Below are 23,684 nucleotides of genomic sequence, written 5' to 3'. Positions count from 1 at the left end.
TCTTTGTAGATGCCTTCTGATTTTGTTTTCCTACAGGTGCACTTCTTAAAAGAGGGATGCGGAGATGACAACGTGTGTAACAGCAACCTTAAATTAGAATATAAATTTTGTACCCGAGAAGGAAACCAAGACAAATTTTCTTATCTTCCAATGTAAGAATCGCCCTATAGCACTAGCAAAGATGACTCTGGCTTCTTGGTGGCTTTTTGTTAAGGGCAAGTTCTGAAAGGCTGGGGCTGGGGCTGGGGCTCGGTGGTAGAACACTTGTTTAATGTGTGCAAGGTCTTGGATTTGATCCCTAGCACCACAAAAGAAAAAGGCAGGGAGGGAGGAGTTACTGAACATATATTGAGGACTTTCTCTTTTTCTATGTTGTTTATTTAATAGTCAAAATGGCATACCAGAATTAGTTCTGAAAGATCAGAAGGATATTGCTTTGGAAATAACAGTGACAAATAGTCCTTCCAATCCACGAGATCCCACAAAAGATGGTGATGATGCCCATGAAGCCAAACTCATCGCAACATTTCCAGACACTTTGACCTACTCTGCATATAGAGAACTGAGGGCTTTTCCTGTAAGTGTTTTTAGAGACTATCTAAGAGGGAAAACCGGTGCCATGTGGCACATGACTATGCTGTGACCTGCTGCATTTTTCTGTTACAGGAGAAGCAGCTGAGTTGTGTGGCCAACCAGAACGGCTCACAAGCTGACTGTGAGCTTGGAAATCCTTTCAAAAGAAATTCCAGTGTAGGTGATGCCTTTGCGTACTGTGTTTTTCTCTTCTAAGTGCTATCACAGTGTCCATAGGCTTGGCCTGTGTTAACAGCTATTTTTAATTTTTTTTTTTAGGTAACTTTTTATTTGATTTTAAGTACAACAGAGGTCACCTTTGAAATCACAGATCTGGACATTAACCTAAAGTTGGAAACGTAAGGGTTACTTCCACCTTTCCATTCAGAAGTATTTTATGAAAACCCTTGTAGTCAATGAATTGGCACTGATCTAACTCATAAAGGAAGTATAATTGTAATGAGAAAACTGACTGTTAAAATAAAACCCCATTGTTTCCTTTTCATTTTCAGAACAAGCAATCAAGATAATTTGGCTCCAATTACAGCTAAAGCAAAAGTGGTTATTGAACTGCTTTTATCGGTCTCTGGGTAAGTGTTTGTGTTTAGCATAACAAATCAATGTTTGAAAGAACCATTTACCATCCTCACTAAAACTGGTGTTTTTTAATTTAACAGAGTTGCTAAACCCTCCCAGGTGTATTTTGGTGGTACGGTGGTTGGTGAGCAAGCTATGAAATCTGAAGATGAAGTAGGGAGTTTAATAGAGTATGAATTCAGGGTAAGTTGTTTCTTTCCTTGTGCCAGAAGCTGACATAGCCTAGATATCATCTTGAATATGTAATTTTAATAAATGAGTGACATAAATAAATAAGTAAAGTTCAGTCAAAACTGAACTTCCCAGTTTTGAAGCAATATAAATGGTTTATAGTAAAAACTATATTCTCCAGAATGGAGAACAGCTGTCTTTTAACATAGGCCCTTGATGCAGAATCTGCCATTTGAGTGGGGGTAAATGGAGATTCAACCCAGGGCATTCTACCGCTAAGCTACATCCTCAGACCTTCTTCCTTCTTTCTTTCTCTTTTCTTCTTAATTTTTTTTTTTTTTTTTTTTTGTGTGTGTGTGTGTGTGTGTGTGTGAGAGAGAGAGAGAGAGAGAGAGAGAGAGAGAGAGAGAGAGAGAGAGAGAGGGAGAGGGGGACGGAGGGAGGGAGGGAGATAGAGATCAAACTAAGGGGCATTTTATCTTCCAGAGCTTTTTTTTTTTTTTTTTTTGAAACAGGGTCTTGGTAGGTTGCTAAGAATCTCACTACATTGCTGACAGTGTCGTCAAACCTGTGATCCTCCTATCTCAGTCTTCCAAGTTCTAGGATTACAGGTGTGTACTGCCATGCATAGCTATTTTCTTATTTTTTAAAAAATGTTAGGTCTCGCTGGGCGTGGTGACGCATGCTTGTAATCCCAGTACTTGGGAGGCTGAGACACACACACACACACATACAGTAATATTTGCTTTCCTCTCACAAGCCCAGCTTTTTGATGGTGAATGTAGATTTGGTACATATAGGTAAGGAAGGCTAATGATTGGCTCTGAACCGTGTCAAAGTAGGCAATCACAGTGCCTCTATGTCCAGTTGCACGAACATAAATAAGTGGTATAAAGTTGGCTCATCACTTATATGTGGGCTTGGGTCTTCAAGGTTTGAGTCACATTCCTGAAAGCATAGTGAGTATTCAGGTGAACATTTAAAATGTCAAGAACAAGCCCACCCTGACTCTAGCAAGATGAAGAGGCAGAATTCTCTGGTATTTCAGTGTTACAGACACAGCCGAGACTGAAAATGGTGGTACTTAGGATCTCTCTGCAGACTTGGATGGAAAAGGAGCCTGTGGGTTCTGAAGCATCCTCTTCACAAAAAGGACTCTGACCTCTTGCTTTGGCTCCTGCTGCAGAAAGTTATTTCTAGCTCAGACCCTGAGATCCATGGCTGTCATATAGTGTGACACAGTCTCCTCTGGGTGGTAAAGGACAGAAGCAGCTGATTTTCATGTTGGTGGGGATTTTCTAGAAATGGGTTGTTGGTGCACTGCCAAGCCAGGCAGCCCCAGCACAATTCACAAATCACAAATCCAGGACTTTGCTTGTTGGGGCTTGTTGGGCACATGGGATATCAACATTGCTCATTCTGTTGCATGCAAGAGTTGTTCTTAGACTCAATTAGTAATCATTTCTCTTAGACCCTTTTTAAAATTATTATTCTATTTTTATTGACAGTAATTTCTAAGTACAAATCTCTGTTTTGAGGACCCTACCCATGAGTCCATTTTAAAAGCCTATGTTATTATTACAGGTTTATGCCAGATGTTTTCTCTTGGCAATAGGAGGTGCTACTTACTTTACATTAAAAGGGTTTTGTTGAAATAATCTCTATTATTTTCTAACAGGTGATTAACTTAGGTAAACCTCTTAAAAATCTCGGCACAGCAACCTTGAATATTCAGTGGCCAAAAGAAATCAGCAATGGCAAATGGTTGCTTTATTTGGTGAAAGTAGAATCCAAAGGATTGGAAAAGGTAGTTTGTGAGCCACAAAGTGAAATAAACCTCCTGCATCTAAAGGTATGTCAGTGGATTGTCTAGCATCTCCATGTGTGTCACTAAGAGAACTGACTTCCAGGAGGGAATCCTGACTCTCCAGGAAACTGGCACTCTGGCATGTTGACTCTTTGGGTTGTTTCTTCTGTAGTTGAGTAACCATGTCTGGCTGAGGCAGTTTTGCTGACCAGTGACCATTGTGGTGCATGAAGTAGAGTAACTCAGTACTTTTGAGATAGATGGCATTTTCTGAACTTGTGTGGCCCAGAATGATATATGAGGAGAATGGGGATGTGCTTCTGGGGCTGAGCCAGCCAGTATCAACTCCAAAGAGGACCAGTACAAGCTCATTACAAAAGATATTGCCACCTGAGCAAATGATCTTGAAACCTTTCTATTCTTCTTTCTTTTTTTAATCAAAGCGTATCCCTCTCTATTTCTCCACACTTATGTAACTGGCTTATATATATTCCCATTTGATGAAGGTTTGCATTGTCAATGCATTCCTGTTTCTTTTATTTTCAAATCTTTCTCCTCTCCTCTCCTTCCCTCCTTCTCCCCACCCCCGCTCTTTCTTTTGTCCTGGGGATTGGTTTCCAAAGGCATTCTACCTATGGGCTCTACCCCCAGCCTTTTTTTATATTTTGTTTTGAAACAGGCTCTCATTAGGTTGCTGAGAGTCTCACAAAGTTGCTGGTCTGTTCTTGAACCTGCAGTTCTCCTATCTTAGCCTCCTAAATTCTGGGATTTCAGGAGTGCACCATAGCACCTGGCTTTTAATTATTTTTATTGGTTCATTGTAATCATAATAGTGGGATTCATTGTGAAATATTCATGCATGCACATAACATAATTTGATCGATTTTATTTAAAATTCTAAGGTGGCTGGGTATGATCAGTGTTCATAGCTGCCAGCTTATAGTGTTCTCTGTAATAGTACAAATAAGATGACCCATTATTCTTAACTTTTATTATACATTGACCATACTTAATGCAATAATCTGAAATCCACAATGCTCTGATAATCTGATTTTGGATTTTCAGGTTAGGGATGTTCAATTAGTAAACTCTGCAGAAGTACTCCAAATCTGGAAAGTTCCAAAATCTAAAATACTTGTTCTGAGCATTTCAGATGAGGATGACTGCATATATAAGGAAAATATAGAAAAAAATAAACAGAAAAGCTCTCCCCTGGCCTGATTTTCAGTGTTCTTCTCTGAATTAGTCACACCATGGTTCTTTTTGCTTCTTTCTCTGTTTTTCTTCACTTAGTCATTCCAGATGTGCCGACTTTCTCCCACAGGTTCAGGACTGAGCTGGGTGCCAAGGGTTGGGAATAAGAACTGATCTCTGATCTCAGCAGCTCATGGCTTGGTGCCATTTGCTTACATTTTGGTGGGGATACAGATAAACAAAAGGAAGTATCACTTTCTCCAAGTATAAAAGCCACGGCAGAAATAAATGGCTTAAGCAGTTCTGTGAATCCGTTACTGGACTTGAAGTTGGGTGGGCATGACACTTGCTGGTTTTATGCTCAAATTATTTCTGTACCTTTGATGGTAGGAAAATGGGCAAAATTGATTTCTGAATTTGAGAATTTGGCATTATTTGGGATGTTTGCATGGCAATGACAAAAACTACACAAAATGGATTATTTTGGATATAATTCTTTCCAGGAGTCTCACAACTCAAGAAAGAAAAGGGAGATTGCTGAAAAGCAAATTGACGACAGTAGAAAATTTTCCTTGTTTGCTGAGAGAAAATACCAGACCCTTGTGAGTATTATTTTGAGATCTGTGAACCTGTAAGTAAATAGGGTAGGGGCTTTGCAGGATGCTGAATTCTGACGCCGTCTTCTTCTCTCTGCAGAACTGCAGTGTGAACGTGAGGTGCGTGAACATCCGGTGCCCACTGCGTGGGCTGGACAGCAAAGCCTCTCTTGTTTTGCGCTCAAGATTATGGAACAGCACATTTCTAGAGGTGTGACCTGGCCACAAGTCTGACCCCTGGAAGTTATTACCCACTTCCTAGGCTATCTGTCACTTTCCTAATGCATCCACTGTCTCCCAACAGGAATATTCTAAACTGAACTACTTGGACATTCTCGTGCGGGCTTCCATCGATGTGACTGCTGCCGCTGAGAACATCAAGCTGCCCAACGCAGGCACTCAGGTGAGCGGCTCCCTTGCTGGGCTCAGGCCCAGAGCAACCCACTACCTCCACCCAGGCCCATGGCCCGAGCTCATGCACCCTGGTTCTCGTGACCCTTACAGCCCCGTTACCCCCATTACGAGGAAACAGATAATGTCTTAAGGTGCTGCCACCGCACCCTGTATTATAATAGGCATTAGGAAGAAGTAAGTCTTAGATCTTCCGTTCTGCAGGGCCTGTGGTAGATTTCAGAGCTATTGGCTCTATATTAGAGTAGGTGTACCTCACAGCCCTACAGAGACACAAGCCTTAGCATCCCTGATGCTACAGCCATTCCTGAAGCCTCTACCAAGTGTGGCCAGCCGCATTTACTTGAAAAGATCTCTCTATTAAATGAATTCAGAATTGAGCTTGGCAGGATAAGTCACTGGTGATGTCCCTTGGAACAAGTGTAGAATAAATGGTTTCAGCCAGTTAGCAACCTTTTTAGGAATCGAAGGAAACTGTCCTGCCTGCTTAGACATGCCTCTCTTATTCTGTTCAAAGAGATGTTCCTGACTCTTTAATTATCCATTGTGCAGGGCTCCTGGCCTGTGATCTTGCGTGGACAGGGCAGCTGAGGGACGGTCTGCTCAGTTAGCTTACCCTGGGCCCTTACCTCCTGCATCACACCACCACGTATCTGTCAGTCCAGCCTAAAATGTGGCTGAGCATTTGCTGAGCAGTGTGTTTGAATTTCTAGCAGCTGTTATTTTTGTGTTGTGTTCTATTGAAACTTCCAGGTGGCGTAATCAGAATTTGTTGTCAATCTGTGTTTCCTGTATCTTGTCTTTGAATACTCTGAAAAAACCTAAATGCATGTCTTTAATGTACCCTCACATTTTATGTGGTTTGCTTCTGGACCATTGTTTCAATTTGTAAAGTAATTTTGAAGCTTGATCATTTGCTCTCTCAACTTTCTATGTCTAAAAACTTTCTTTTTCAAAACTGAGAAGCATGACTTCCATGTTCTCTTTGAGGTAATTAATGAAAATCCTGGACAGGACAAGAATCAGGACTTTGAGGTGAACCACCAGTGATGATCTCCTTGTGAGGATCTGGAACCCACAGACACTTGCATCAGTGACAGTGTCAGGGTGGGAATCGTGAATGGGAATGTTTTGCAGGAGAATCTACAGAAAGAGTCTGAATTGCTGCCTTTATATGCCTCTGCTGGTGAGCTTAGGGAAATGCTTTGGCTTTGCTTATTTAGCTAACTGAAATCCAGTGAGTCTCCCTAATTTTGGCTTCTCAAATATAATGTGGGCCTTAGGATGTCCTTCTAATTTATCATCCAAACCAGAATACATTTGTCTGAGACAAAGGCTAATCTGGGCAGGACGCGGAGACAAGTGTATAAACTAGCGTCGTCCCAGACTCACCAGGATGTGTGTGGTTACTCTGGCTATCAATTGCCTCTGCAGGTTGCTTCTGCCCAGCTTTCTATATCACTTCAGTACAGCATCTTAAACCTTTGCCCATTTGCCCCTTGAATATTCCCTAGCAGTGCTTATAGCTATGGCATTTATCCTGAGATAACTTTAATGGATTACAGAAATTTACCACACCCCCCAAATTATTAAATACTAGTCATCTTATACATTTCTGTTACATTAAGATTAGAGACAAGTTCTATTTAGAAATAACCTCTAGAACAGTTTTTATATTTTGTTTTCACATTGAAAACAGTTGCATTTGCTTCAGCCTTAAAGAGCACGTTATAGAAAATTAAATGAATGTGACAGCAAAACTGGACTTTTATTTTTCTAAACAAGGAAAATTAAGGGTCTTGCAAATAAATTACACTACACTCTTCCTGAGAATCTGAGGACAACTTTATAGTTTTTGTAACTATAAGTCATCAACTCAGAATCATAGAGATTTTAGAGCTTGGAAAAAGTTCAGCACTATAAGGGGAAGGGCCTAGCATCAGTAAAATGTCCACAATTTCCTAGATGCTTTCTATTTGTTTAAACTTGAGAGGAATACTAAGGTAGGCATTTTACAGTTGAGGATGAGGACTCACAGAGGGGATGTAACTTGGGGTCCTCGATTAAAACCCATAACTGCCTGGCTTGGTCACTATTAAGTCCCCACATCTGATGTTCAGATGAGAAAACTGTCCAAAAGGTTGTTCCTCCCTCTAGGTCCCATGACCAGCAGGTAGAGTTGAGAACAATCTCAAGAGTCTTCAAGGTGATAGAACTGGGCACCTGGTATCCAATCTGAATGCTGAGTCACACGTAAAAATGAGGTTTTCTTGGGCATATTATGTTCTTGGACTTGGAGAACGTATGCCTCCTAATGGGAAATGGAGTCTTTGCATGGTCCTACTTTGTTAAGTAATTGGTGGATTTGTGAATGGATTACTAGTCTCATATCTAGAGCCCATTTCTTTTGAAAATTGAGACATTTTTCTCATCTCTGGTCTTCTGATCCTCTATTTTCTGTGATTTCTAAGCTACAATAGCTCAAATATCATACCTATACTTTTCTTTAGCATTTTAAGGTACAGTTTTTTGGGCCTGAAGATTTGAACTTAATTCTAGTGTCATCCTGCCTTCCTTTCTTATTCCCTCACTCATTATGGGTTGCAGTTCCATCTTCATCTTGATTTCACCTATCCTATCCTTTCCAGTCCGAAGATCATTTTCTTTGGAAAAAGAAGCAAAAAGAGGTTGTGGAATTTGATCATGTGTTTTTTACTTAACACCAAAAACAATTTGTTTTTACTCTAATCCTACTTAAAAAAAAAAAAACTAAGAAAAAACTTTGTTTCTTCGTTATCTAATCAATTTCAAGAGTTTTGTTATATATCTCTCAATAAAACACTTTTTTGTGTGTATGGTACCAAGAAAGAGACCCAAGGGTATTCTACCTCCGAGCTACATCCCCAGGTCTAGTTTATTTATTTACTTATTAAGTTTTATTTTGAAATAAGATCTTGCTAAGTTGTTCCTTTATTTATAAGACAAGATCTTAACAAAGTCAGAAGTTACACATTTGAACCAAGTTAGATGGTTACATTTTAACATCAGTGAAATTCTTGCAGGTAACACTCACCTATTAAGGACACATGTGCCCTCTTCTGTGCTAGAGGCTAGAAACAAACTTTAATAAGATTCATTGTAAAAGCCTGGTGTGGTGGCCCACACTGGTAATTTATGTATTTGAGAGCCTGAGACAAGAGGATCGCAGGTGTAAGGCCAGCTTCAGGATTTTTTTGAGACTCTCAGCAACCTAGTAAGACCCTGTTTCAAAACAAACAAAAGTAGTAAGGGCTGGGGGTGTAGTTTGGAGGCAGAGTGCCCCAGGGTTCAATTCCCAGTACCAATATATATACATACGCATACTGTCAAGAATTTTATCTGGCAAATAGAACCAGAAAAGAATGGTTGAATTAAAAAATAAAGGAAGGGACTTCCGGGAAGATGGCGACCGAGAAAAGCGGGGCTTAAGAGCCCCGCTAACAACAAATTTCCATTACCACAAAATCAGCGCCTTTCATAGCCAGAAAACACCATCACCAGAGAAACAAAAAAACCACCAGGCTCCAGAGAGAAAGCGGACTGAGAACAGAGCCACAGAGGAGATACACCGGCCTTGCGCCCGAGGACGCGGCAGACGCGGCAGCAGCGCCATACTGCCGGAGGCACCGGCGAATTCACGGGACGGCTACAGCAAGCCGAGGTGAGCCACTGCGGAACAGCCAGGCGGGATTTCTCCGCGCAGAGAGCATCTAAAGCTCCCAGTGGCCGAGCTCAGCACACGCTGCAGGGATTCAGAGTAGAAATCAAAATCAAGAAGAAAAACGCCAGCCCCATAGCCGAGGGCGTAGCAGCGGTGCCATATTGCCACCAGCGGCAGCAGCAGCGAATTCAGCGAGGCCAGTACAGCCACATCTGCGTACTCAAGAACAGTGAGTCAAATTGCGGGCCACAGAGGAGAAATCCCAGTACTGTACTCCCTGGGACTTGACCCAGTGGGGGAGGGGCGGTGGCAGAGATATCACACCATAGGAGAACGTGCAACCTGGCACCCCCCACAGTCTAAAGCAGCCTCTATCAACTCTCTGGGTCGGAGACTCTGTGATACAACCCAGTAAAGGAGTAGTGGGGTCCGAGATACTACTGACTCGAGATCCAGAACACCTTAAGGGAAGTCATAGTGACCCAAGGGAAGAACCCAGAGAAGGCACAAACTTCCGAAATCATGGGAAAGAGGAATAATACTGGAGCAATGAATGCCCACAACCCCACAACATCAGAACCCGATAAAACAGAAAATCAGAGATTTCTAGAAGATCAAATCAGGAAAATAACTGTAGAAATAATAGAGGTGCTTCGAAAAGAACTCAGAGAGAGCCAAAAAGAGATAAAGGATGCAATTAATGAAGTAAAGGCCTCAATTCAAAGCACAAACAACCGATTAGAACACATGGAGAACAGAATCTCGCTCTTAGAAGATGAGCAATCCAAAAATGAACTCATAGTTTCTAATCTAGAAAAAAATATCCGACAGCAGGAATCTGATATTGAAGAAATATTGGCCCATTTTAAGAGAGCTAACCTAAGAATAATTGGAATAGAGGAGGGAAAAGAAAGTGAAACCAAAGGGATCAACAATCTCTTCAAGGAAGTAATAGCAGAAAATTTTCCAAACATAGAGCAAGAGGTCGATACACAGGTCCAGGAAACTTATAGAACTCCCTTTAGACAGGATCGGAGAAGAGGATCCCCACGCCACATAATTGTCAAAATGACCAATGTGGAAGCCAAGCAGAGAATCTTAGAGGCAACAAAAGCAAAGGGCCAAGTGACATTCAGAGGCAAACCAATTAGAATCACTCCAGACTTCCCAAACCAAGTTATGAGAGCCAGAAGGACTTGGAGTAACATATTCCAAACTCTGAAAGAAAACAACTTCCAGCCAAAAATTTCCTATCCAGCAAAACTTTCTATCAAATTAGATGGAGAAATAAGAAGCTTCCATGACAAACAGAAACTGAAGGAATTTATGTCTTCAAAACCAGCACTAGAGAAAATACTCAAAGAGATTAACTACAAAGAAGAAATAGGTAACACACACCAGAACCAGAGAAACAAGAGTTTCCATCCAACAGACAATTAAGATTGGTTATCTGTGGAGATTCATTATTTATGTTAGTCTTTTACCTATCTCTAAATGGTATTGTTTGCCTTTATTATTGTTAATTTTTAGGATTTCTAGTTGGAATATTAATATACCTTCAGATATAGCAATTGGAAATATTTTATCCCATTCTATTAGTAACTGTTAACTCTGTTTACATTGTCTTTGGATATACAATTTTTTTAATTTTTTTATTTTTTAGGGAGTCTGTATACTCCTCTGTTGCCTGTGTCATTGAAATCATAACCAAGAAATCACTGCCAATTTCAATGTTGTGAGGTTTTATGACCCAGATTTTCTCCTAAAAGTTTATAGTCTTAAGATTTGTATTTAGGTCTATTATCTATTTTGAGTTAATATTTGTATATGGGATTAGGTAAGGGTTCAATTTTATTCTTTTCCATGTAATTATTATTTTTTAACAATATTTAGTTAAAAGATTATCATTTCCACCACCAAATGTTCGTGGAAACCTTGTCAAAAATAACTTGACAATATAGGGAAGAATTTAGCTCTAGGCTTTTATTTAACTCCAATGGTTTATATATCTGCCTTTAGAATAGTACTACACTGTTTCAATTATTGTAGCTTTATATGGTTTGAAATCAGAAAATATATATCTTCTAGCTTTGTTAAAAAAAAAAAGAAAACCTTTGAGTTCTTAAAAGTAACCACATTTATTAAAGAGTCTTTAGAAAGGTAGAAAGATGTTGGAAAGGCATTTGGTTGGAGTCTCTGTATTACTAATGTACCCTACATGTGATATAATAAACATTTTTCTATTGAAAAAAATAAATAAATAAATAAAAATAAAAAATAAAGGAAAAAGGAATTATTTGTTAGGTGTGGGTTTTAAAGGACCTGCACACTTTTGGCTGTCAAACATAAAAGAAAATACGATAGGTTAAAAAAAAAATAAGCACCCCATTCTTCAGGGAAATGAGATTTTCTTTTTTCACTCTAAATTTAGAAAAGAACCTGAGATTTACACCCTTTTGTAAGGGAACACTCACTAAAAGTGGGTGGTGTCCTTAATAGATAATTTTGTAAAATACAGCAAAATCCCTTCACTGGATGATTTCTTTCTTTTTTTTTTTTTTTTTTTGGTGGTACTGGGGTTCCTGGAAGCCCTTCTACCTCCGGGATATACTCCCACGGGCTACACTCCCAGACCTATTTTATATTTTTTATTTGGAAACAGGGTCTCTTAAGCCAGCGCGGCTGGCTCCGAACCAGCGCGATCCTCCTGTCTCCGCCTCCCAAGCGCGGGGATTACAAGCGTGCGCCACCACGCCCGGTGTCACTGGATGATTTCTTACACCAGTGCTCACTCAGTAAGAGTGGAGACACTCCGTGTCAGTGTGGTGTGGCTGCAGTATGAAGCAGCTGGCCAGCTGGCGTAGTCTCTGCGTGGCTCACACATGGTGGAATTGAATGTGTCCGTAGAGCGCAAGCCCTTTGCCACTCACGGGCACATGATGGACGAGGTGCACACGTGTAGGTCATCCCCATGGAAATGCCCAAGTTTTAATGAAGCGATGCAATGCCCAGCTGATAAATTGTTTTCTAGTAGAAGTAGGAAATGGAGTGCTTTAATGAAGAGAATTTTAAAAAGCATTATGGTGTCATGTAGTAGTATTGCAGCCCAGTAGAGAATAGAAGCATATGGGTAGCACCCAGAGTTCAATCTTAATACAGAATATTTGACTAAAAATATTTCTTACAAGTACTCTGAGTTTCATTTACTCTTTGCTTTATATTCTCTTAATTTGGAAATAACCAACTTTTTAAACCAGCAGCTCTCAAATCATTATAGTTTCCAAAACCATGTATATAATAGTCACTGGGTGTTTTGCATGCTTTGAAAAACAATGGTTGGCATCAGAAAGTCTGCTTGAATTCTTTGTTTTGGTTTGGTTTTTTGTTTGTTTGTTTGGTTGGTTGTTTTAGCTTGGTATTGGGGATTGGACCCTGGGGCTTTCTACCTCCTATCTACACTGCCCCTTTTTCAGAATTTTTTGTTTTTTTGAAACAGGGTCTTGCTGAGTTATTGAGGCTGACCTTCAATAGAGATCCTCCTATCTGACTCCCAAGTACTGGGATTACAGGCATGTGCCCCATGCTCACCTTTGAATTCTATATTTTGAGTTGTAGGTTTGATACATTGACCCTGACCAAGAGAAGAAATGCTTATTTATCCCACAGTTTCATTAGCTATAGTTTAAATTCCAAGTTGCCTCAGAATGAATCCAGGGTCTAGTTGGTCCACATGTACTTTGTAGAAGTTGGTACCCATCCATTTCAAAAAATTGTATTACTTTGAGGGTCTTTAGTTTGATATCCCTAGAAAAAGATAAGATGGTTCTGTTAGGCAGCTTTATCCCTATTTTTATATTTACAAAGTTTTTTAAAATCCAAGTATTATAGGCTAATTGTACAAGACTGGCCCTTTTCTTATTGTTAATGGTTAATTAAAACAATGTATGAGCCAGTCAGGGTGGTACATACCTGTAGCCCCAGTACTTGGGACACTGGGGCAGGAGGATTGCAGGTTTGAGACCAGCCACTTACTGAGACTCTGTTTCAAAATAGTAAACAAAAGGGGTTGGGGGTGCAGCTCAGAGGTAGAATACCCCTAGGTTCAATCCCTCGTACCACACAGGAGTGCACACACGTGTGTGTGCGCGCACACGCACACACACACACACACACACACACATAAAAAGAATACCAGGTTAAGGGCTAGAGGTGTAGCTTAGTGGTAGAGTGCCTGCTTCACAGGTATAAGGTTCACACACCAGAGCCACAGAAAAGAAAGGAAGATAAAAAAAAAAGAGATACTAGGTTATATAATTAAAACAGGATTGGCTGTTTATTGAGAATTGTTGAAGCAGGATGATGAATACATGATGGTTCATTACACAATTTCTTCTACCTTTGTTTAAAAAATTTTTTTAAAGATAAACTGGCAGAGAAATAGCCACTGTATCAAAATACAGCCCAGCCCTTTCCAGACTCTGGGAAAGATCTTCAGGGAATGTGATTCTGTTACAAAAAGAAAGGATCTTCCACCAGAAAGACAGCTCATCTGTCCATAAACTCCGTGCTCTAAAATGTGTTGAGAAGCATAGTTGTAGACACTGAGTATTAACTGGCGCTTACAGTGATGTGCTTTCTTTTGTGCTCTGTAGGTTCGTGTGACTGTGTTTCCCTCAAAGACAGCAGCTCAGTATTCAGGAGTTCCTTGGTGGATCATACTAGTGGCTATCCTTGCAGGCGTTTTGATGCTTGCTCTATTAGTATTTATACTATGGAAGGTAAGTCATATGTGGCATTTGAGTCTCATGATATAAACTGTTCTACATTTTTAAAAATGTGAATTAACACTGATAGTTTTTCTTTATCATTAGTTCCTTCTCAAAATTTTATTATGAAACTTTACCAATATTTAGTAAACTTGAGAAAATTTTACAATAAATTCCTGTATATTTATCTAATACTTTGTTTAAAGGTATTTAACTTATACATAAGACTTTTTTAAGTGAATAAAACTTGGTATGTCTTGCATGTAATACAATGAAATAACATATTTGAATTTTACTACCTTAGGATTTTCCTTACTTATGATCCAAGTATGGATCTAAGGCAGGTGTGGTAGCACATGTTTATAATCCCATTACTTGGGAGGCTAAGACAGGAGGATCACAGGTTCAAGGACAACCTCAGCAAGACTTTTATCAACCTAGTGAGACCCTGTTTTAAAATAAAAATAGCCGGGCGTGGTGGTGCACACTTGTAATCCCCGCACTTAGGAGGTGGAGACCAAAGGATCGCACAGGTTCGAAGCCAGCCTCTCTGGCTAAAGAGACCCTGTTTCCAATAAAAATATAAAATAGGTCTGGGAGTGTAGCCCGGAGGTAGAAGGGTTTCCAGGAACACCAGTACCACCTAAATAAACAAATAAATAAAATAAAAATTAAAAATAGGGCTGGAGAGCTGGGCGTGATGGCACATGCTTCTAATACAGAGGCTGAGACAGGATTACAGCCAGCCTCAGCTACCTAATGAGGACCTCTGCAACTAGTGAGACCCTGTTTAAAAATTAAGAATAGCCGGGCGTGGTGGCGCACGCTTGTAATCCCCGCGCTTGGGAGGTGGAGACAGGAGGATCACGCAGGTTCGAAGCCAGCCGTGCTGGTGTAAGAGACCCTGTTTCAAAAATATAAAATAGGTCTGGGAGTGTAGCCCGGAGGAAGAAGGGCTTCCAGGAACCCTGGTACCACAAAAAAAAAAAAAAAAAAAAAAAAAAAAAAAAAAATTAAGAATAAAATATAGGCATGGGGGTGTATCTCAGAGGTAGAATGCCCCTGGGTTCAACCTCCAGTTCTGGAATAAAAAAAAAAAAAATAGTGCTGGAGTTGTAGCTCAAAGGTAGAATGCCAAGCTGGGTGTGGTGGCGCACGCTTGTAATCCCCACGCTTGGGAGGTGGAGACAGGAGGATCGCGCAGGTTCAAAGCCAGCCGCACTGGCTTAAGAGACCCTGTTTCCAAATTTAAAAAGTATAAAATAGGTCTGGGAGTGTAGCCCGGAGGTAGAAGGGTTTCCAGGAACCCCAGTACTACCAAAAATAAAAAAAGGTAGAATGCCTATGAGTTCAATCCACAGTGCCACTAAAAAAAAAAAAAGTAGGGATCTAAGCCAAATTGTTAGATATCAGATTCATCTGAAACTGTATTCCCTAATTTCAGCAACTATAAAAAATGTTTACGTGGGTGTGGTGGCCTGTATTCCCAATACTTGGGAGGCTGAGACAGAATGATTGTAAGTTCAAGGCCATCTAGGCGACTTGGCAAGACCTTGTTTTAAAATAAAAAATAAAAAGGGCTGGGCTGTAATTCATTGGCACTAGTGGTAGAACACTGCTGGGTGCGATTCCTAATACCACCAAAAAAAGTTCATGGTGGCTATTGAGTTGTGTTATACTTGCAGTTAGATTGAGAGTAGAAAATGGTGAAATTAATGAATGAACACCATGTGGATAGGGTTCAGATCAGGTCTGCAGGGCGCGATATGTTGTGCTTTGTGAGGATCCTCTGACTATGCATAGTGTAGTATGTTCCCCCTGCCTCCTACCTGAAAATAGCCTACATTATAAAAAAAAGTGTGTGAGAGACAGATAAAACATACAGATTTATTTTATTCCTAGTGAATAAAGCGTATCTATAGTATCTTAATTATAATTCCAGGTTCCAGAAAGTTCTAAAAAATGAAAGTTTGTAATGACTTATTTGGTGCCAAAACCTGACATGATATGAAGAGAAGCTATTTATAGTCCTTATACTTTAGTCACTAGTTTTACTAAAAAAAATTAACATATTTTATTATAGTGGCATTATAAATGTAGCACAATACATTTCTAAAATGCCAAAAATTTTGGATTTTTAAACACCTCTGGTCCAGAGGGTTTTTTGTTTTGAGTGTGTATGTGTGGTACTGGAGGTTGAACCCAGGGACCTTCTACCTCTTAGCTATACCCCCAGCCCTATTTTATGTTTTATTTTATTTTATTTTTGATGAAGATTTAAAGAAGTTTATTAAAAAGATAGAAATACGGAAGATAGTTACAGCCCCATGCCAGAATGGCATGGGGGGGGTGGCTCAAATGAATCCCCCACCCCTATTTTATGTTTTATTTTGATGTTCTAAGTGGCAGAGGGCCTTCCTAAGTTGCTGAGGCTGGCTGTGAACTTGCTGAATTAGCCTCCAAAGTACTGGAATTACAAGTGTGCCACCACCGCCACCTGATCCAGAGGCTTTAGCTGAACCAACAGCCCTGTAGGATCAAACCATCCTTTTCTTTTCTTTGGATCCAAGAGTATAAATGGACAAGGCTTCAAAGATGTTACATTCAGATATTGGGCATCCCTTTTTTGCTTTATTCTAAATAGCCACATTTGACTACTCTTCCAAGTAACTTCTTATTGCCTCTCTGAAATAAATTTGTTCTGATATCCTCCAAACACGTGATTGAAACTTGGAATTTATTCACACCAAGATTCCTACTAACGTGAGGTTTTAGGCAATTTTGCCCTTGATGTTTACTCCAGTTATTTCTCTTGCAAACACAGCCAGATGATATAGGAGTTGTCCTAACAACTTTTTTCATTTCAAAAAATAAATCTGGCAGCCAGGCATGGCAGTGCACACTTGTAATACCAGTACTTGGGAGGCTGAGACAAGAGAATTGCAGGTTCAAGGCTAGCCTCAACAACTTACTGGGACCCTCAGCAACTTTGCAAGAGCCTATTTCAAAGTAAGAAAATGAAATAGGGCTTAGAGTGTAGCTTAGAGGTAGGGCGCCCCCTGGGTTGAACCCCTAGTACCACAAAAAATAAACTAAATTTAGGATTAGGTATTTGAGGATTTGTGCTTTCTGGAAGAGGTCAAAGGACTGTCTTTTCAGAGAAGATCTTATCAGCCTTTAAAAGCCACTGAGACAAAGCAGTGAGTTGAAGGTTAGGAAATCTAAGCTCTATATAATCTCAGGCAAATCATTTCAGCTCTCTGGGGCTTTGTTTGGCCCTAGTTGTTGAGTAAGTAGATTGGACTAGAAAATTAGATAATCTAATTGGTTTGTTTTTAAACTTGCAAGTATCCACACTCCCCAGGAGACTGTAATTAGATAACTTCTACAACCCCAGTGAAAGTCGTTGTTTATTTATGTTTTGCAGAACTAGGAATGGAACCCAAGGGCATTCTACCTCTGAGCTACACCCCCAACCCTATTTTTTATTTTTTATTATTTTGAAACAGAGTCTCGCGAAATTTTAGAGAGCCTTGCTGCGTAGCTGAGGCTGGCTGTGAACCTGTGATCCACCTCTCTCAGCCTCCCAGGTACTAGGATTACAAGCGTGCACCACAACACCAGGCTGAAAGTCATTCTTAATGCTTTGTACTTTTCTTTCATAAACTGAATTGTTTTTAAACTCAGAAATTTAGAAATTCTTTAGAAAGAATCCCAGTTCAGTAGCCTTTAAATTGAATTTTGTGTGTAAATATATATATATATATATATATATATATATATATATATATATATATATGGTGAAACTAAGTAGATGGAAATCTCTGCTTTATCTCTTTTAAGTACTAGTGTTTGCCAGGTGTGGTAGTGCATGCCTGTAATCCCTGTATTTGTGTGAGGCTGAGACTGGAAAATCATAGGTTTGAGGCCAGCCTCAGCAACTTAGCAAGACCTTGTTTTGGAATAAAAAATAAAATAAAATAGGGTTGAGGGTGCAGCGTAGAGATAGAATGCCCCTGGGCTCAATATCCAGTACCAAAAAAGAAAAGAAAAAGTATAGGAGTTTTGCATAGAATTTTTTTTTTGGAAGTAAAAGTCCTCTATGATGACCCAGTCACCTTCTTTTTTAGATGAAATTGCTTATTTCCAGGGATATTAAGAATGTTGCTACATTGGATCAAAACGCTTGGTCCCTGGTTCATTCTTCTTCCAACCCTATTAACATTTATTGAATGTTGACTGGGTGCGTTTACTGTGTATTAATTACTTTGATCTTCACAAATAAGTTTCAAGATAGTCTAGTTCAATGCTGCCCAACAAAATTTTCTGTAACTGTGGAAGTGTTCTGGATGAGCATTGTCCAGTCTTATGTGGCTGTTTAGCTCTTGGCATATGACTAATATAACAGAATTACTGAAATTTTATATTTAATATAAATTAAACTTGAGTAGTCAGTGGTAGCTATTACATTGCACAAGTGGATCTTTATTTTTTACCTTCATAAGTTGCCAGAATTTTCCAGAAAAGATTTATTCAACCAAGTTATATTTCAAAAAGACCGTTTTATAGCTTTATGAACTAGATAAAAGTAAATAGAAAAAGTGCTCCATTGAATGAAGGAAAATATAGTAGAAAGTGGAGTTATACTTGTATACTTTTTGGAATGACCTAACCTGGGGGACACAGGTAACTACCATTTAAGGGTTAAGTGTGGTTCAGAATGTGGGGAAATGACAGCAATCATTATTTCATGACAGCGTATCCAGATTTGTATTGTGATTTACCTCACAGATCCAAGGGCCTCAAGTAGATGAAATTTATTTCATAAAATTTACTGTGAAAGGCAGAAAAATACAGTATGCCTATATTTTATTGGGATTCGTGTTATATTTTATTTGGATTCATGTTAAATTTTGCTTTGAGGATTTATTTTCTAACCTTTGTCTCAGTGGATTGAAGAAGTCAGTCTTTTGCCTTTTTGGAGTCTTTTCTTCTACAAGAAGAAACTACCTGAATATTCAATCAAATGTGCACAGTTTCCTTTTTAGGATGGATTTTTCTTTAGTATTTCTACTACAAATATAAAGGCTGTTAGCCAGCTCCTTTCATCCATTTGACCAGAGATCCTTGGTGATAGAGTGTGTCAGATGCTGTCACAACATAACCATCTCATTTCTGGTTGGTCAACTGTGGTCTCTTTGTAAATGATCTGAAAGTAGAAAGCAGGTTAAAATATGACATGTTCTTTTGTGTAGCTCTTATCCACAGAACTGTAAAATTGACTAAATACCTTGCTTCCTTATAGTGTGGTTTCTTCAAGAGAAATAAGAAAGATCATTATGATGCCACATATCACAAGGCTGAGATCCATGCTCAGCCGTCTGATAAAGAGAGGCTTACTTCTGATGCATAGTATTGATCTACTTCTGTAATTGGTAATTGATCAAAGTTTTTTAATTGCTAGCTGTGGGACCTGCTTATGGTTGTGGTGGCTAACTTTGAAAGCAACAGCTTGCTGTGTGTGTCCCATTAACAGATGTTTCCAGATGTCCACACTGGCTTGCCTTGCTTGGATTTATTATTTTATCGATTTTATTTGAAAGTACAGGTTTTTTTTAAGTTCACAAAGACTCTTTTGTTACAGGTGAGTTATTTTGTATTCTTGTTAAGCATCACCCACAGCAATGAAGAAAATCACAACCTTTGGTACACACAAAAGGAGGCTTTCAACCTCCACAGTAGTCCACTCTGCCACATGCTGTTAATCCAGTATGTAGCATCCCACTTGGAATTTCAAAGTCACATGAGAAATCTCCCAGATTTCTTGTCCATTTTGGAATTTCTCCGGGAGAGAAGCTTGTGTTGACTGCCCGATTAACCTGTTGCATGCTGGCAACGTGTGTCTCTTGATGAAGAGGCTTTCTCACTGTCGTCCTTTGCTCTCCTTGCTGTAGAGTGATGGGGCAGGCTTGGAATGCTTTTTCTGTTGCTTGGGAATTGTTTTATGCTAGCTAAGCATGCAGCTCCTTTTCCTGCATACCTCCTTCAGGCCAAAGACCATTACAACAAAGAATGATTGTCAGCATAATGGGTTTTATGGCCACCTTCAGGAAATGGTCCTTGGCCAAAGTAACCTGCAATATACAAAATTCTAACAGACAAAACTGTAGTGAACAGAGTTTATGTTGTAATGGGATTTGACCATGTTTCATGTTTTTAGAGATTTTATTCCACCTTGAGCCTCATATGATAGTAGACTCATATTTTGCTCCTCTGATTTATAAATATAGGGAAAGGGGAATTTTTGATGATTCCTTTTTCCATTTCTGTGGGTAAGAGAATATAAAATGATTCCTGTGATCCCTTTCCATGGTACTGTGATAACAAATCTGCAACATTGCCATTTTGATTTTACATTTCACCCTGAATTTTCTTTTTTAAATGGATCAGGCAACAGTCATATTTTGTAATAGATAAGTCCATTGGCTTATTTTGCACAGAATAATAAATGTGTTTTTGTAGAAATGTCCTAGAACAAAACTTCTCAGCTGCCAGGTGTGGTGGCACACGCTTGTAATCCCAGCACTTGGGAGACTGAGACAGGAGAATCACATAGGTTCGAAGCCAGCCTCAGCTACTTCTTGAGGCTCTCAGCAACTTAGTGAGACCCTGTTTCCAAATAAAATATAAGATAGGTCTAGGAGTATAGCCCGGAGGTAGAAAAGCCCTTGGGTTCCACCTCCAGTAATACACACACACACACACACACACACACACACACACACACACACACACACCCTCTGCTCATTTGGCTTATTGATTCAGTAATAACTAGGTACATGATTTTGTCTCACACACACACACACACACACACACACACACACACACACACACACACACAACTCTGCTCATTTGGCTTATTGATTCAGTAATAACTAGGTACATGATTTTGTCTTGCCCCCTAGCGTTTTTATAACAACATCCTTCAATGTTCTATTCCTGTTGCTGTTACAAAGTATCTTTCTCATCCTTTTAAGATGCAGTTTTAAATTTGAAAACACATCTTTAAAAAAACATTTTTGAGTATATTCTAAAAACATACTTTGGATCAAATTGAATGTTTTTTAAAAAGTGAATAATAAAATAGTTAGGTGTGGTGGCACATGCCTTTAATCTTAGTATTTGGGAGATTGAGACTAGAGGATTGCAGGTTTGAGACCAGTCTCAACAACTTAGGGAGATCCTCTGCAACTTAGCAAGACTCTGTTTCAAAATTAAAATAAATAAATAAATAAATAAATAAATATATAGAACCAGGTGTGGTAGTATACGCTTGTAATCCCAGTACCTGGGAGCCTGAGACCAGAGGGTCACATGTTCAAGACTAGTCTCAGCAACTTAGTGAGACCCTGTTTCAAAAAAAATAAAATCAGGCTAGTGGTACAGCCAAGAGGTAGAGCTCCCCTAGTTTCAATCCCTAAAATAAAATAAAATAAAATAAAAGAAGGGCTAGGGGTATAGCACTGTGGTAGTATGCCCCTGAGTATTTAACCCCCAGTACTACACACATACAAAAAGACTGAATAAAATATATATTCAACCCAAGTGTGGTGGTGCACGCCTCTAATCCCAGTACTTGGGAGGCTGAGACAGGAGGATCCACAGGTTCGAGGACAGCCTTAGCAATATAACAAGACTCTCAGCAACTGTGGGTTGGGGTGTAGCTCAGAGGAAGAATGCCCCTGGATTCAATGCCTAATACAAAAAAAAAAAAGAAAAAGAAAAGAAAAAAATTGGAAATTTGAACGTAAATGTTGTCTTTCTTTTTTAAAAAAATTAGGGCATACTCCCAAATTAAGTGCAGTGATAATTTCCTTGAGTCTGATGTTGTGGTCCATGGTTCACTGTATTGTTGGGCACAATTCTATTGTGATTAATGAAACAGCTTAACCGGAAGTGTAACAGCAAATACAGACATGTAAATTACCTTCTAGCTAATGAGATGTGATATGTATATTGAGGCCTCAGTGGACAGGAAAAGATTCTTAAATTGACCCATTGGGACACAGCATATTCAAATAATCATTTGTAAAATATTTGTGACCTATTTTACCAGTGGGAGAGGGGCATAAAGTATTTTTTTTATTTATGCCTGTATAAATTGTTCTTAAAATGATCATTTAATTCAAAAATTAAATATTTTACATAGGACAGTGTGTTTTTTAAAAAACTGGAAGCACTTAAAAAACTGTTAAATTGTTAGTCAAGTATTTTTCTCCTGGTTGTACGGTTGTTCTCCTAAGTTTATTCCCTTTGGATATTATTTCTTTTCATTCTCTTGTGTTTTCTTAAAAGAAAACAGCATTTTTTTCCTTAGTGCAAAGACAGACACAGCTGGACAGACAGACCATTCCCATTTGGTGGACTTGATTTTTTTTATATTAATTAAATTTGTGTCTATTTTTCTCTCCTTCTCCAGTGTGGATTCTTTAAGCGCTCTAGGTACGATGATAGCGTTCCCCGATACCATGCGGTAAGGATCCGGAAAGAAGAGCGAGAGATTAAAGATGAAAAATACAATGATAACCTTGAAAAAAAACAGTGGATCACAAAGTGGAGTGAAAATGAAAGTTACTCCTAGATGGGCCAGAAAAGCTTCAGAGTGCCCAAAGTACTTTTCCCCCCATCTCAAATGCAAGTGGATTTAAAAGCCTGTTCAATACCTGGATTGATCTCAGACTGACTACACACAGTACGAACCTACAGTTTTAACTGTGGATTTTGTTACGCAGCCTATGGCTCCTGTTTTTGCACAGCCAAATTTAAGACTTTTGGAATGGATTTTTCTTTAGCTGCCTTAATTTAAATTTCCGGGTTGCCTTTGTTTTTGGTGTGGCTGATTTACACATGCCGGGGAAGGGCCTGCCCAGGTGCACCTGTGGGATGTCCTCCTGATAATGTAGCTGGAGGAAAGAGATCCACGCTAACAGCACGGCCATCATAGCCTGCCGCCACTATGAGCATCCTTCCTGTAGGATTGGAGAACCTGCAAGAACTGTCTCACAGCACAATGTTCCACCATCAGAGTAGCTAACTGTGTCTCAGTTTAAAGTGCTATCCTAAATTAAATGTGCAATCGAAGGTAATGTTGCCATCCTGCCCTCTTTCTCTGTTTCCTAGATGTGTGAATCCTCACACACACCAAATGCACACAGGTTTCCTTCTCTGTTTTCACTAAAACACACAGGTGCAGCAGACTTGGATGCTAGTTATAGTTGTTTATATATGATATTTATTTTTTCTTCAAACCATTTTTGTTATTGACTAACAGGCCAAAGATCTTCAGGTTTGTTTAAGCAATCAGAATCAGAACACAAGAGGTCATTGATATGACCTCAATTTTTACTTGCAAAAAGAAATTTTTTTTTTATAAATGTACCAGAGAGTTTTAATGTTGTAAACTTAGCTGTAAATTATAACATCTCCTTCAGGGCAGCCCCTCTCCCCAACTCAAAAGGTTTAAGGAAAAGAATTGATTGTAAGATGTTTAATTGTTACCAGACATCCAGTATATTTTAGTTTAGAGTTCTGTGTGATATTTTTAGTTTCATGCTATAACTTCAGAAACTCTTGGGGAACATGAGTTTGCTCATTGAACTCTAGGGTATGTTTACTCACTGCTGAAAACACTGTATATTCAGGACTTGAATGAATCGGTGAGTCCCTATGGCGGATCCAAAGCGATCCAGTGTAAGACTACTGAATGAGCGTCTGCTACCCAAACCGGGCTTTAGCGGTGATTCTGGTCAGAAGGAACAGGATGGCTCTTAACTTTTTAAATGCTATTGGAACCATTTAATCAGTGAGTC

General features: G+C 39.3%; 1 protein-coding gene across 6 annotated transcripts in view; it reads left to right on the top strand.

The window, feature by feature from the left end:
* ITGA6 (integrin subunit alpha 6) overlaps positions 1 to 22,456 on the top strand; it is a gene marked incomplete at both ends in the record, with an annotated part of 89,938 nt that extends 67,482 nt beyond the window's left edge. For 2 of the 6 annotated variants that reach the window (XM_080689201.1, XM_080689200.1), the window contains 12 exons: positions 37 to 152; positions 388 to 577; positions 667 to 750; positions 853 to 932; positions 1,086 to 1,163; positions 1,251 to 1,353; positions 3,020 to 3,193; positions 4,846 to 4,944; positions 5,039 to 5,149; positions 5,243 to 5,341; positions 13,702 to 13,827; positions 22,295 to 22,456. In XM_080689201.1, the coding sequence (XP_080545327.1) occupies positions 37 to 152; positions 388 to 577; positions 667 to 750; positions 853 to 932; positions 1,086 to 1,163; positions 1,251 to 1,353; positions 3,020 to 3,193; positions 4,846 to 4,944; positions 5,039 to 5,149; positions 5,243 to 5,341; positions 13,702 to 13,827; positions 22,295 to 22,456 (1,422 nt within the window). Of the gene's footprint in view, positions 1 to 36; positions 153 to 387; positions 578 to 666; positions 751 to 852; positions 933 to 1,085; positions 1,164 to 1,250; positions 1,354 to 3,019; positions 3,194 to 4,845; positions 4,945 to 5,038; positions 5,150 to 5,242; positions 5,342 to 13,701; positions 13,828 to 19,120; positions 19,229 to 22,294 lie in introns of those variants that run through there. The other 4 variants (XM_080689203.1, XM_080689205.1, XM_080689202.1 and 1 more) reach the window with 3 other exon arrangements.
* Between the last annotated feature and the right edge of the window lie 1,228 nt (positions 22,457 to 23,684).

The sequence above is a fragment of the Muscardinus avellanarius genome (assembly GCF_963383645.1).
Source record: "Muscardinus avellanarius genome assembly, chromosome: 2".
Classification (NCBI taxonomy): Eukaryota; Metazoa; Chordata; class Mammalia; order Rodentia; family Gliridae; genus Muscardinus; species Muscardinus avellanarius.
The sequence above is the reverse complement of the archived record's forward strand: the minus strand, read 5'-3'. Positions and strand labels throughout refer to the sequence as shown.